The sequence below is a fragment of the Cydia pomonella genome, chromosome 26 (assembly GCF_033807575.1).
Source record: "Cydia pomonella isolate Wapato2018A chromosome 26, ilCydPomo1, whole genome shotgun sequence".
Taxonomy (NCBI): domain Eukaryota; kingdom Metazoa; phylum Arthropoda; class Insecta; order Lepidoptera; family Tortricidae; genus Cydia; species Cydia pomonella.
The window spans coordinates 5,949,695-5,965,794 of NC_084728.1; the positions used below are offsets into that span (position 1 = coordinate 5,949,695).

The following is a 16,100-nucleotide window of genomic DNA, read 5'->3' on the forward strand; positions in this document are numbered from 1 at the left end:
AGTCAATAAAAATGGCAACAGTAAGAGTCATTCCCTTTAATTTACGATAGTATTTATATCGTCTGAAAACTGTGCTAATGTTGTAGAAGTAATTTTATGTTTCCTACTCGTAAAGTCGCTATTTATCTATTTACACTAAGTACAGAGTGGCTAACATTTTTGGATTTTTTACTGTGACATATTGTTGATAAGTTCACGTACGTTCGTTTGTGTATCAAAAATGACATAGATTTTCGTTTTAGTTAAATTATTTTAACAGGCATCATTTTTCGAAATATGTAACGCGTAAGTTAGTAAAAAATATCAAAAAATTGGTACGTTTTTTGGGTCAGCCTGTATTGCACTGAACGAACGTAAAAAGGTTTGGCACACCTGAAGACTGATATATTTATTTGTTTGCCTACTTCTTCACCGTCAGAAGCTCTGCAGACGTTCAGAATGATGCTATATTCGATATTTTTGTTTTGTTTCGTGGCTATAACCGCCGTTGGATGTGCTGGTATGTACCTTTAAATACTAATTTACAACTTCTCCGTTGTAGAAACTCGCTTCTTTTTCATTCAATTTTCAAAAACAGCATTGGTTTAAGGAGAAGCAAAGCGCCCTATTCTAGTAGAGGGTTCGGGTGACCAGAGGGTTGGCTTATATATCACTCAGCAGATAAACATTGCTATCCAGAGAGATAATGCGACTAAGCGATCACGACATAGGGCAAATTTTTAATGTATTATTTTTGAAAATTAAGGGCATTTTTTTTTTAATTTATTGAATAAACAAACAAGTTACAGTCTAGAATTTAATACAAGACCGTAGGTCGTAGGCAAAACCTTGAGGAGGTTTGTGTGCCGATGGGGAGTTCAGAGAAAAAAAAAAAAATATTAATATCTTATATCTAATAAGAAAACATTGTAGGATTTGTAAAGAATGAAGGTTGTAGAGGCTTGAATTAAACGGTACACTGCACTTTATCACGTTTATTATAGAAAAATTTTGAATTATCACATTTTGGTAGTTATGAACGCTGCGAGAGCACATAGGAAGAGAGAGAGTTAAACGGTGTTGCCACACGCAGGAGGCGATTATAATATAAAGGCGTTTTTGCACACTCTGATATCTAATTTAGGTGTGTTTCACACAGGATTCTTAGTATAAGTATTGTTTTTATCCACTTGCGCTTTGTGAATAAACTGAACGTATATTGTTTTTAAAAGTAACAAGTCTTACATTTTTACCTCACGTCGCCGACTCTAAAGTATAAAATCAACCCAATTTCATATTGAATTTCTCAAGAAATCTCATGCGTATGCCAACAAATTTGGTACATTCATTTATTTGATCTTAATTTTATAATCAAGGGCAAGAACCTTGACGTATTTATAAATTATGGTTGAATTTTGTCTTTGTGTGTATAAATAAATAATACATTTATAATTTATTGATCTTTACTTCATTTGATTATGGCTTTTAATTTCTACTTTATGAATTTCTTCGTACCAAATTTCAAGATTCTGAGTTCACGGGAGGTTTGATGCCCTTGCGAGTGTCGAAAATTTGCGGAAAATTGCGGCAAACGACAGTAGACCTGAGTATTTGATATAAATTCCAAGTTGATACCTCCACGCGTTCCTGAGAAAAAGGGTCTTGACAGACAGACAGACGGACGGATGGACAACAAAGTGATCCTATAAGGGTTCCGTTTTTCCTACGGTACGGAACTCTAAAAATGGTTCATATGCTAAAATATCAACCATTGAACTTTCATGGCAATTAGTGACAAAGTATTTTTTACATTTCAAATGTTGTTAACGATGTGCTGATATTCCGTGAAACGGAAAACAATTCTCAGGCCGGATATCGGGAATTGTGGATGTAATTGGCACTTATTTATACCTAAAACTACGTAACCTCTGTAGTTAATGCCCATACTACAATCAAGAACAATTATTAAAATAGATCAGTTTCAATGAATATGCTATCCGTTTTAATTACACTTAAGTGTAAATCTTTAACATTTGATAGACATTATAAATGTTTAGTCCCTTCTTCCTCGCGTTGTCCCGGCATTTTGCCACGGCTCATAGGAGCCTGGGGTCCGCCTGACAACTAATCCCAAGATTTGGCGTAGGCACTAGTTTTTACGAAAGCGACTGCCATCTGACCTTCCAACCCAGAGGGTAAACTAGTCCTTGTTGGGATTAGTCCGGTTTCCTCACGATGTTTTCCTTCACCGAAAAGCGACTGGTAAATATCAAATGATATTTCGTACATAAGTTCGGAAACACTCATTGGTACGAGCCGGGGTTTGAACTCGCGATCTCCGGATTGCAAGTCGCTCTTACCGCTAGGCTACCAGCGCTGCATTATAAAAGTTTAGTATTAAATTATATTTTACTTTCAGAGATTGGGTCAAGGAATTGGGACATAAAATCCATGAAGGTAAGATTGCTTCCACATAATATATTAACGTTATGTCTATTATTAGTGTTTCGGTTAATCAGCTCTTAAAAAATATATACCCACTTATTGTAATAAATTATTTATTTATTTCAACTTTATTGCACAATATAACAAATAAATTACAAATGGCGAACTTATTGCCTAAAGGCATTCTCTAGGTACCGTCGAGTTCATAATTTTTTTTTTTTTATACTACGTCGGTGGCAAACAAGCATACGGCCCGCCTGATGGTAAGCAGTCTCCGTAGCCTATGTACGCCTGCAACTCCAGAGGAGTTACATGCGCGTTGCCGACCGTAACCCCGCCCCCCTCGTTGAGCTCTGGCAACCTTACTCACCGACAGGAACACAACACTATGAGTCCAAATCCAAGGCAAAACCAAGGCTTCCAAAATAAATGAGCTTAGAAAGGTACATATGCATCTGAACAGATTAACCAATCAAAAATATGTACACATATCACCTGTCATATTAATCTGAGCAAGTATCACAATCTGCAACTGCAAGTAAGCAACTGAATACTGATAAATATGTGTACAAGTATTTTTCAAAAATATTTAACCAAGTGAAAAAATATTTATAAGCATGTAGTGGCACAAAAATATCTGTACTAACGTTTTACAATTTTATCTCATATATTTATGAACTCGACTGTACCGGTCAACCATCAGGCTAAACAGAAACAGTAGCACGTGCAGGCATTAAAAAAAAACAGAAAATGAAACTTAAAACAAGCAATATAGCGATAAATAATATACAGTGTGTCCCTAGCCATTGGACAAAGCCGAGATGTACATATGCATTAGGGTATTTAGAACCATTGTACAAAGTATCATAACAACCGGTGTAGCGGTTTCGAAGAAATTAACAAAATACCATTTTTTACTTTGGAGCAGCCTGTATGTGTTAGTAGCTCCTAAGGTAATATCCTAAAAGAATAGTATGAAATCTTCTTCGACCTTTTTGATTATCTTTTCTATTTATGATATGTACTAATAAGCTTCTGACTTTTGAAAAATGTCATCATTATCAAATATTTCTAACAAATTGTCAAAAACACACAAAGATTAACACAGTGTGTTTCTTTTTGTTGTCGATTATTGCAAATAACTTTTGTTCGAAAATTTATTTTTTTATCATTTGTTCTAATTAAAAAATATTAACATTAGAGCATTCCTGAGAAGTAACCCTACGTGGGATTTCAGGGTTTGTCCAATGGCTAAGGTCACCTGTATACTAACGGGAATAAACTTACATAAATATACTATAATTAAATGTACATACATATTTATCTCGAAATCGAAAGGGAGACGCTTTGCGTTCGCTCCAATGATCGTTATAATTTAAATAAATAAATATTATATCTAAGATATATACATATTTTTATTTATAAGTTTTTAATTTAAGTTTTTAATTGTTTTTCCACCCATTTGTGTTTATTATAATTAAAATATTTATCATATTCAAAATGAATGTTAATAAATATTCATTATTAAAAAAAAAAAGATATATAGATAGACAATTTAATCTTACACAGATCAACGTAGCCCAAACCACCCTTAACTAAGCAAAGCTTGTCCTATGGGAACACGGAGACGATATACATATATAGATAAATACATAGACAACATCCATGACTCAGGAACAAATGTATTTTTTCATCACACAAATAAATGCCCTTACCGGGTTTCGAACCCGGGACCATCGGCTTCATAGGCAGTGTCACTACCCACTAGGCCAGACCGCCATCGGTCGTCAAATATAAAGCAGTTAAATAATAGTACATTACGATACAAGTGCCTAAAATAGGAAACTCGAAACGATTGGCGATAAATTAAAACACGACCGAAGGGAGTGTTTTAAATCGACACGAGTTGCGAATCACCTATTCGTACATGTATCGTACAACGTTTTACAGTACATATGGCCCTTTAAATGTTTGACATAGTAACGTAATATGCTAATTTTCGCACTAGTGCGGCAAAGTAGCACCATATCTACTGTAAATATATTTGAAGTATTTATTTTGAAGTTTATAAGGTGCCTTTTTGATTTCAGATAAAGAAAGGAGATAAAGTGGATCTAAAATTGTATTATGAAAGTCTGTGCCCTTACTGCGTAAGGTTCCATGTAGAACGTCTGGACCCCACATTAAAGAAAATCGGGTCTTACATAGACCTTAAAGTTTATCCTTACGGAAATGCGGAGGTTAGTGTAATTTACTTATATTCTGTATCTTTAGGTATTTAAATAAAAGTAAACAAACAGTAAGTTATAATATTTATTGGTTAACCAACTAAATACAAAACCGCCTGGATCTGTCACTGAACGACCTGACTTTAAACCTACATTATTTGATCATGTAATGTTTTCATCAACCCTCAACTGGCTTAATGAGCCATTTGAAAGTAGATTTTGTTTACCTTTTTTTAAATACCTAAAGATACAGAGTATAGTACAAGAGACCCGCAATGGCTTCGCACGGGTAACAAATTATATACCTTAACTTTCCTCAGGAATCCCTCTATTGAGAAGGTGAAAACCGCATGAAAATCCGTGCAGTAGTTTTTGAGTTTATCGCGAACATACAGACAGACGCGGCGGGGGACTTTGTTTTATAAGGTGTAGTGGATATAAGAATTACTTAGCACTAAATTTTCATTTAAGTAAACACAGCGCTTCCTGCCGTTCCTGTTTATATACACGAGTATATAATAAGTAAAATGCGAAAATAATGAAAATTTATACAAAGATGAAGTGTACTGTATAATTAATTCTACACGCCTAGACTCCTTAACTCAAAAAATCTTTTTAATTTAAGATTAGTAGTTAAGTTAGAAAAATGCATGTTTTTTTGATATGAAATAAACAGATTAAATTTTAATTTTTTTTTTTTTATATATTCGTAAACATACAAGGTTTTGCCGAGGTTTTCCCGAGGGTCTACAGTATGAGGTTCTTCAAAAAAGGAGTGTACAGATTTTTAAAAGGTGGGCAACGCGCATGTAACACCTCTGGATTTGCAGGCGTCCATAGGCTACGGTGACTGCTTACCATATGGCGGGCCGTATGCTTGTTTGCCACCGTCGCGGTATAAAAAAAAATCGTCATGTTTACCAAGAACTGAAAATCACTAATTAGTAATTACTAAAAAAATATTAAACAAAAATCGACCTTAATTTGGTACTAATTTGGTTCACTATGGCTGTGAACTTTTAGTGATAATTAGTAAGTTTTGGTTGTCACCTGACCATATACGTATACATATTAGGTAACCTTGCTAAATTGCAGCTTTCTAGTAGGTACAGTCAAGGTATTAAATATGGATACGGTCAAAGAGGCAAAAATATGTACACACTACCTTAATATATAGGCAATAAGGTCGTGTATGCATATTATATATATTTTGGCACTTTGTCCGTATCTATATTGAATACCTGGACTGTACTTAGCAATGGCGCGCGGACGCATGGGCCGACAGATGGACATGCCAAGAGCGAGACTATCAGGCTAGTTCACAAACAAACTATATCAGAAAAAAATATGCATAATATTAAATTCAACATTTCAGAGGCATGAAAGAAACGGGAAGACTGTAATCATCTGCCAGCACGGTGAAAAGGAGTGCTACGGGAACAAGCTCCATGCGTGCGCGATTGATATTTTGAAGGATATTTATGTGGCGGAACCTTACATCTCCTGTATGATGAACGCTACGTGGGGAGGCGACGGATCCACTGATAAGGACGCCACACAGGTAAATTTACGCTGATTTAAATCTAGAGCATCACCTAGATATCTAAGCCTACATCTTAAAAGTAAATTAAGATTTAAGAATCTTTATTTCTCATGAGAAGATATAACAAAAACTTCACATAAATGAGAAATTGACATTAAATTGAAAATAAAAAATATTAATATGTAAATGAAAGGGTTGTGGCTGCATGCACACATATTGTACCTATAGTACAGTCAAGTGTAAAAATATGGGTGTACACATCTTACTCAAAAAGATGTCCCATAGCATCTTATTCCAGTGTAATAAGAGCGTAGTACCATATTAATTTATGAGACGATTCTCTCGATACATATTTTTGCAGCTGACTGTACAGGTTTCAAAAAATTGGAAACGGGCATGCGACACCTTTGGAGTTGCATTTGCCTCTATTATAGTTTTTATTCCCTAATATATCCTCCATGTTGAAAATGAAATAAATAAATTCGTTAGATGCTTATAGTAACCACCCCTATAATCGAACTGGCACGCTGGCTGGCAAGTAATGGGATGGTATAGACAAAGAGAATACTGTAATAGCAGTTTTGAATGATTCGCGGTTAGTTTCACTAGACGTAAATCGACCGGGATATGGACCGTGATTACTTTTATATTGCTTTTGAACACTGTGAGTGTAGTGTGCTTGGATAGACCAACAAGTGTGGGCGCGACCAGTGTTAACGTTGAAAGCGAACGCAGCTGACACGCACGAATGAGGGTAGACCGAGCGCGGTCTACACAACTTCGAAACCCACCCGCTATCTCCAGTTACCCGTGAACAAGATGCATGTAACTGCGCCGAAATATCGGGAGCTCAAAAACAATATATAAGGTAATCAGTGTCCTTATCCCGGTCGATAGAGAGGAAAAGTCTAAGAAAAAAATGTACCCCTTAGTTTGACATTCAAAGCAGAGGGCGCTGTACTGCGCCATATGTTTTGCGGTCACGGAATTGTCAAACGTTAATTTTTGACAATCTGAATTACCGCAAAATGTATGGAGCTGTACAGCGCCATCTCGTTTACCTGTTAAATTCGAAGCACGAAATTGTCTTAGATTTTACGCATCTCTCTTTCTCTTTCTCTTTGGTATAGACTAATCCTGTAATAATAAGAATTTTCACGACGAACTAGTAAAAGCCATCTTGATTGTTCAAAAATGAATGAAAAAGTTGCATTTTATCCACATGTGGGGCAAAGTAATCAGATGCAAATTTTGAGGTGTTTTGTATCCTTATGTTAGCTGGTAGATTGACTTTTAAATTATCATTTTGAATGATACTTTTTTTACGTTCATTTGCATTTGTTTTGGTTAATTTTTTTTTTGGTATTTCATAGTTAGTATTTTCCTCGCATTGGTGTAGTTTCACTCGGAGGCAAAGTTTGTTTAACCCTTGTGCCTTGAAACCCTCGCATCGCTCAAGGTTCCACTTCTTTGGCAACATTCTACCATAAATAAGAGCCTTAGAGAATAAATTTCTTCATAGACGTTTGTTAGTTTTAAAACGAATGGCGCCCTACATCACATCCCATGACTGGAGCAATAACACATAGATTTAATTTGTTAATTATATTGAAACCAATTGAAGTATATATATAATTAACTACATCGAAAACATAAAGCACGAATAGGACAATCAACTTTTAACGCATAGTTAGTGAAATATCAAAAATACTCAAAATTATCTCTTAAATGTCCCATAGTTGGTGCCGTTAATAGAATATACCTAATAATTGTCATTGCGAGGAAATGCTGCCAGCGTCTTCGGTACTATGCCGCAGGGGCCATTTTTAGATTTATTTTAGTTTTATTTTAGATTTAATTTAGTCATATTTTAGTTTTAGTTTACATTATTAATTGTAATAATTACTTTTAAAAAATCATTTTATAATTGTCATTAATTTATCATCTTTAAGGAAAGTACATACTGCTGTAAATATTTACTAATTTAATACTTATACTTAAAATCTATCTGATTTCAGTGCGGAGATTTAATGAAAATCGACTCGAAACCTATCAAAGAATGCGCTAAAAGTAAAAAGGGGGAAGAACTTTTAGAATACTATGGCAAAGAGTCTGAAAAGGTTAATTTCGATGGCGTGCCTTATGTATTAATAAATGACAAGGAGTTTGACCTGTCGGACGATTTGAAGAAGACAATATGCGATGCTTTGAAAAATCCGCCGCCTCAATGTAAAGAGTGATTGAACATTTTGTCTCATTTTTTCTGAATTTCTAGCAAATATAATTGTACACTTGGATGTAATATTTTATTATTAGCATATACCTAATTTACTTATCACACAAGAATCACAAGATGCTCCTCATTCAAATATATACTAAATAAATATTGGACATTCTTACACAAATTGACTAAGCCCCACAGTTGCTCAAAAAGACTTGTGTTGTGGGTACTCGACAACGATACATATAAAATATGAATACTTAAATACATAGTAAACACCCATGACTCAGGAACAAATATCTGTGCTCACCACACAAATAAATGCCCTTACTGGTATTTGAACCCAGGATTCAAAGGCAGGGTCACTACTCAACTCACTACCCACTAGGCCAGGCCGGTCGTCAAATAACTTAGGTTTAAGGCTAGAACGGTCACGAAGAACGATAATAAAAAAAATAGGGTTTGGTAGTCAAAACGGCAACAACGGAAACCTTTTAGTTTCATCATGCCCGTGTGTCTGTTTGCATGACTTAGCCGTTTTACTGGTCAAGGTGCAGTGGGTTCATCCAGTAGTTTTTGAAAAATCTTAGCGCTTTTATCGATCATAATAAGTTTCCCAAAAAATATGAATTAGTACTTAATCTTAGTGTATCTCATCATCATTCGAAATCTGATTAAACAAATTCCGCTTGTACGAAAATAATAACACGGAACATAGGTCTACAACTATAAATAAATAAAAAATGCAATAAAATAATTTGATATGTCCCTAGTTGTATAAAAAATAAAACTTAACAAATAAATAGCTACTTTCCACGGCAGTTATTTTAAAAATACTTTAATGGGATGGTAGGTAGTCATTTAATTTTAGATATCAGGCATACCCACAGTTAGAAATTGTGTATATAGCAATGCTGAGCTAAATACTATTTTAAATAGGAGGGTAGGGAGTTATTTCACTTACCAGGCATACCCACAGTTAGAAATTGTGTATATCGGGTGTGTCCTATAACACGGCCAAAAAATTTAACTGTAAACCAACATTTCATCAGCTACTTTTAAAATAAATAAATATTATAGGGTCATTCTTACACAAATTGACTAAGTCTCACAGTAATCCAAGAAGGCTTTTGTTGTAGGTACTCAGACAACGATATATGTAATATACAAATACTTAAATAACGGGTTGGCTTAAAGTAATAAGAAATTTTATTTTCGAAAACCAGTGAATAAAGACAATAGTTTTATGGATTTTATAATGACTAACTAGATCATATCCAACATTAAAAGCAAATGCTAGAATATTAAAAAAATGTTCCCTTTCTTTCACTTCGCGTAACTTGATTCTGACCGTTTGCATTACACTTTGGACAACTTTCAAGTTGAATCTCTTTAATTACTTTGGATTTTCATTGTTAATTTTATTTTATTTTCGAAAAAACTTGCTAACCATCGCTATACACATATAAATGTACTTAAAATTGCCCAAAAACCGTCGAGCTTTGAGGACATTCGGAAGTACTTTTGCCAGAAGTGCCTAAAATTAGTCAAAATTAAATTAAATAAAATTAAAAATTAAAATTCGTTTATTTCGAGTAACATAATGACTCATACATTAATATGTATGAGTCATTATGTTTTTTACTAGTCGTTATGAGTAATTTGGAACACTAGACTTAAACACTATACTACAATACGAGTAAGTACACCATCACATAACTCGCCGAACGTTTCTAAAGCGCCATGAATTGCAGATCTGTGGGCAATTTTCAGTGGAATAATATTGTGAAGGATTGCCTTTAATGGATGAGAGGCTAATATGCCGAAATAATTAAAATTAATGGTGTACAAAGTAGTAATACTGTACAAAGACAGTTGTGAATATTGACCAAAACGTTGTACAATGCATTATGCGGGCGGTCAGAATACACTACAAAATAAATCTAAGGTAGACATTATGTTATAGGTATTATTGTCTGCTTATAATGTCGAATATGCTCCAGTTCGTCATTATATAATCCAAAAACGAATATCTTATGGTATTTTTTTGTGTATTATACAATAAAACTTTTCTATACTTTAAGCCACCCGTTACATAGAAAATATGTCCCTATAGTAAACGCCCCTATGATGGGACTGGCACCAGTAATGGGGTGGTATAGACAAATCCTGTAAAACAAGTATTTACCATCAGTTTGTAAACGCTGGCAACATTTTACCATAAACAAGAGCCAAAGAGCTGCTTAAGCTTAATTTTTCATTGATATTTGTTAGTTTGAAAATTAATGGCGCCATACATCCCATGACTGGAGCAAAAAACATAGTTTTAATTTGTTAGTAATATAGAAACGAAATGCAGTAGCTTTCATTAAATACATGGAAAACATGAAGGACGAATAGGACATTCAACTTTTAACGCCTAAAGCGGTACAAATTTTACAGGTGTCGGTGAAATATGAAAAATACTCCAAAACTTCTCTTAAATGTCCCATGATTGGTGCCGTTAACATAGTTGTATAAAAATTTTCCACGGCAATTATTTTGAAAATACTTCTTTAAATGAGATGGTTGGTAGTCATTTAATTTTAGATATCAGGCATACCCTCAGATAGAAATTGTGTATATAGAAATGCTGAGCTGAAGACTATTTTAAATGGGAGGGTAGATAGTAATTTGACTTGTCAGGCATACCCTCATTTAGAAATTGTTTATATACCAATGATGAGCTAAATCCTATTTTAAATGGGAGGGTAGGGAGTAATTTCACATATCAGGCATACCCTCAGTTAGAAATTGTGTATATAGCAATGCTGAATTAAATACTATTTTTAATGGGAGGGTAGACAGTAATTTTACTTGTCAGGCATGCCCTCAGTTAGAAATATTTATATACCAATGCTGAGCTAAATCCTATTTTAAATGGGAGGGTAGGCAGTAATTTCACATATCAGGCATACCCTCAGTTAGAAATTGTGTATATAGCAATGCTGATTTATATACTATGTTAAATGGGAGGGTAGATAGTAATTTAACTTATCAGGCATACTCACAGTTAGAAATTGTGCATCAGTGTTGGCCGAACGTTAATTGCAATTAACCATTATCCATTATAAATTGAACCATAAACTGTAACGGATGGTGACAGTTACGGTTCAAATTATAAGGGTCATCAAACTATTTTTTTTTTATAAAGTGAATATGTTCGGAGATAATCGCTCCGAAAGAAAAAAAAATGTGCCCCCCCCCCCCTCTAACTTTTGAACCATAAGTCCAAAAAATATGAAAAAAATTGTGGAAGTAGAGCTTAAGAAAGACATTATATAAAAACTATAGCGGACATGATCAGTTTAGCTGTTTTTGAGTTATTGCAAAAAGTTTACCCTTCATAGTAAAAAGACGTACATCCACAGTTCATCCCTTGGTTAACAATCTACTATACTCCAGTTTAGCTTATTGTGACGGAAGAGTAACTACGGAACCCTACTCTGAGCATGGCCCGTGTTCTTGAACGAACATGTTCTTGGCCGGTTTATTTGTAAATAATGTCAATCGATCTTGATATTCCTGAGGATCAAAATGGACTCATAGCATTTAAGCAACACAAAGGTCAGAAATGAATGAGAGTTAAAGTCTGACGCTCGCACTCGACGATTGAAACGCCTCTAACAAAATGATATTGTAATGTGACGTCAGATTACATTAGTCTGTCCTAAATGTATGGAAGATCAAGAAAATTGCTATTTTAACCCTGAAATATTGCGTTTATGTATATAGATGTCATGAAATTTAGTTTTCAATAAAATGTAAGGAATCGATTGGTACCTACAATTACCTTTTTTTTTGTGAAAGTAAAAAAAAAAATTATTGACACTTGCCTTGTAAGCCTTGTTTTTTTGTATAATTTTTTCTTTTAAATTCAACTTTTTTTATAACGAATGGCTCATTTTCTATCCATTTAGCTAAAGGCTATAATATTCAACATGTGTTGTAAAATAATCAAGTTAATTCCTTGCCATTCATCCCGATTGAAAGGTCTTACACGCGCGCGAGATACTGTCGCGGTGCACTAGTGCTGTGACCACTTATCACCAGTTGAGGATGACTTGCGCCTGACCGGGCCTGGGTCGGGCCGGAGCTTCCTTTTCTACGGAAAGCACCAAGTGATGATCGGCAGTCATAGAAAATGGCGTGTCGGATGCTCCGGCCCGGGCCCGGCCCGGTCTAGTGTGAGTCATCCTTTAAGCCAGAAAGGCTCGTATTTATATTATGATACGAGCCATAAATTGTTTTATTCAACGATTGATTGACCATGTGCTTAGTAGAAACAGAAAATTGCGGCCCTTAAAAGGGCCATTCATGTCAACAATTGCAAATAAATAAATTCAACTTTAAATATCGATTTTATACATTAACTAAAATTAATAACTCTGGCTGCTCGAGTTGTTCTTGTAGTTCCGGAGCGCTTTCTCCCCCTCCAGCAATGCGTGCTTTCCTAGCTCGCCAGGAATGAGCAGTTTTGTGGCCGTTCGTATTTCGTTCTCGCTCAATGTAGTCTTCTTTCCGTGTGCTATTAGTCTTCCAGCTTCACATGCGATTTGTTCTAATATGTCGTTCACGAAATTGTTCATAATTAAAATGCTTTTTCTTGAAATTCCGACGTTGATTTCTGTACACGATTTTAATACTTTGAAGAGGTATATTGAGAAACTGTCGTAGTTCTTCCTTGACATCTTCTTGCCGTCTTTCTTCTTTTTTGGGATCAGGCCGCCGCCGGGCTCCATTGACTTGAGCGCTTTCTTCGGAACTTTGACGGGAGGCATTTTTGTTTTTATATTTGTATCTGTACAATCTACGATTACGACTAGTGTAGTATTCAGAATGAGTTCGAGTGTTAAGCTGTCAGCAGCAAATGACCGGCTTTTTATAGGACTTAGGCGAAATGCGTCAACCAATCACGGTAGAGAACAGCGTATCCTCGTAATCGTTGAATGATTTGTCGGGTAGAATAAAAATATGACATTCTATACTACCCACAGACTTATCATGTTTTAAGCTGTCTCAATAGTTAGCTGTGTAGTTTATTTGTAGGTATATAAATTTCGTGTAATACTCCGATTTCAATATTTAGATGAAAGTGTCCGTCCAAAATCGCCTTATCATACAAACGTAGTCCTCATTTTCCTCTCTGGATATTAATATTATTGAACATATTTTGACACAATTTGTTGTAAAGCAACCAAAGCTATGTACATATGCCCCTAAGTTTGACGTTTTATTATTATTAAGTATAAGAGTAAGGAACATTTTTTTTATGAAATCTGTTTTGTGCTCCTAAATTTTACAATAATAAAAATATCAAAAATAGTCAAACGTAGCTGTGGTTAATATACATCAAATTATGTAAAAATATTTTCCATTATGTCAATATCCAGAGAGGAAAATGGGGACTACGTTTGCATGGAGAAGCTACCGTCCCCTTTCCTCTGAATTTAAAATGTTTAAACCTTTACGAGTGTCTGCAAGTAATCACGTGACATAAATAACTAATAATAATAATCAAAAAATATTTCTTAAAGCGTTTGGTGAAATAACATTCTCCAAAAATAAATCTTTGTAATAAAAAGTTAACTCGTGTGAACCAGATCCGTGACCTCGGCGTAATCATGGACTCAAAGCTTACCTTTGTACCCCACATTGATAATATCTTAAATAAATCTTTTAAGCAGTTGGGATTCATATTGCGAGTAGGTAAAGATTTCAGGAGACCTTTGACGTATAAGATATTATTTAATAGTTATGTCCGTAGTCGATTAGAATTTGCTAGTTCAGTGTGGAACCCGCTATATAAAATTCATGGCGATAGAATAGAGAGAGTGCAAAAGAAGTTTGTAAGAGCAATTGAATATCGAACTGGAAATAAATACATAGATTACACTACCGCTATGAAAAGACATAATATTTTACCCTTGAGCTTGCGTCGCGAACGCACTGATATTATAATTCTCTATAAAGTCATCAACAACATCATCGACGCCCCTGAGTTATTAAAATCTGTTTCATTTAGAGTACCCCGTCGTTGTGAGCGAGCATGTAGAAAGAAGAACCTCTTAATATATTCCTCGTAGTCGAACCGCATATGCGAGAAACGGTTTCATTTAGAAGAGCATGCAGGATGTATGATGATAAGTTTCAAAATGTAGATATTTTCAGTGAAAAGTTCGGTAGTTTCAAACAACTTACATTGAAATGTATTAATGGACTTAAATTAGATAGTTAACTTTAATTTAATTGCAATTATTGTTTGTTATTAGTGTTATTGCAATGTACTTCATCTTTGTTTTTATTTTTGTTAGGATGTACGAGCATTATTTGTAACTTCGATTTGGCAACTTAGAATTTCAGGTTTAGTTTAGTAATTATATGTATGTATTTAGGTTATGTGGTTTTCATACTATATTTAAGGAAACTGTAGGTCTATAAGTCTATTACCCTATATTGTAACAATTTATCAATATAAGAGACTGTTTGTTTTGAAATAAAGAAAAAAAAAAAATATATATATATATATTTAAACGTCAAACTTCTATAAAATGATGACGTTTACTTAACACTTAAACAGGCTGGGCTATAAGAATCGCTGCCAACTAAGCTTGGTCTGACTCTAGGCACATACCTACTTATCTTAATGCATGAGAGGTGTCAATCCGTCTAAAATGTGACGTCACTGATGTAAAAGTGCATATAACGTCCATACATAAAACGACTAATCTTAGTAACCTACACTTGGCAGTTACGTCCTTTTCACTTTAACACCGAGGTGTATTGTATGAGCTATGAATGGATTTCGGGGATGGTGCGCACTGCGCACGCGCCAGTAACGGTTGCGAGCAGCTGCGCGCGCAGCTGCGGCCAGGGGTCGCGCACTGTTGGTACTTAAACTTAAAATGACTTGGCCACCTCGAAAGGATGGGAGAAGATCGTCCTGTAAATGTAAAGAGAGCATATTTTGGGTCTAAGCCACGGTGGGCTGATAGAGTGGAGATAAATCTCCGTGAGCTGGGCGTCAGTGAAAGCTGGCGTGAGCTGGCAGGACTGGGCAAAGTTGCGAATGAACGAAGTGATCATGATCAACAAAACATTAAATTTAAAATTGGATCCCTGTCACTTCCTCCAATATTATACAAGTCTTGGACCCTGTAACCCTAAGTAAAGGCTCAAAATACTGTGCGATCCGTAGATACTTTTTTTTAAATTGAGCATTTTATTTACAATAACAATATACATAATGAAGGAGGATTACTATAACTAGTTTAAATCTAAAAAAGCCCCTTGAGGCATATAATCGCAATACTGATACGTTGTGCGAGGAAGCCGCCAGCTCTTCGGTCACCAGTTACGTCAACCAGACGCTTCACAATTTCTGCAAAAAATTAGATACGTAGAACAAAACCTTTTTGGCCATCGAAATCATAATACCTACCTACTTGTTTCATGCCCTGGTTCGAACACTGATTAGTAATATAAATTGGTACTTATAAATCACCAATATAACTATCGTCACACGCAGTTATATAAAATACGATGCCTTGATAATACTTACTTTATTTTAAAATAAATGAATTTAATTAAATTTGCGACCTTTTGGAACACTGGTTCGATTTCTCCATTCTTTCATTTTGTTTAC

The 16,100-nt window shown here is 34.9% G+C and overlaps 2 protein-coding genes across 2 annotated transcripts; one reads left to right on the forward strand and one right to left on the reverse strand.

Annotated features, from left to right (window-relative positions):
• Positions 1 to 381: 381 nt before the first annotated feature.
• LOC133532085 (GILT-like protein 2) lies at positions 382 to 8,490 on the forward strand. Its single transcript, XM_061870580.1, has 5 exons — positions 382 to 499; positions 2,399 to 2,436; positions 4,515 to 4,664; positions 6,028 to 6,213; positions 8,214 to 8,490. Exons 1-5 carry the CDS (start codon positions 439 to 441, stop codon positions 8,433 to 8,435), a joined length of 657 nt encoding a protein of 218 aa, XP_061726564.1. The 5' UTR covers positions 382 to 438; the 3' UTR covers positions 8,436 to 8,490.
• A 4,258-nt stretch (positions 8,491 to 12,748) lies between these two features.
• Positions 12,749 to 13,321, reverse strand: LOC133532236 (late histone H2B.L4-like). The gene has a single exon (XM_061870816.1). The coding sequence runs from the start codon at positions 13,234 to 13,236 to the stop codon at positions 12,835 to 12,837; it is 402 nt and encodes a 133-aa protein (XP_061726800.1). The 5' UTR covers positions 13,237 to 13,321; the 3' UTR covers positions 12,749 to 12,834.
• Between the last annotated feature and the right edge of the window lie 2,779 nt (positions 13,322 to 16,100).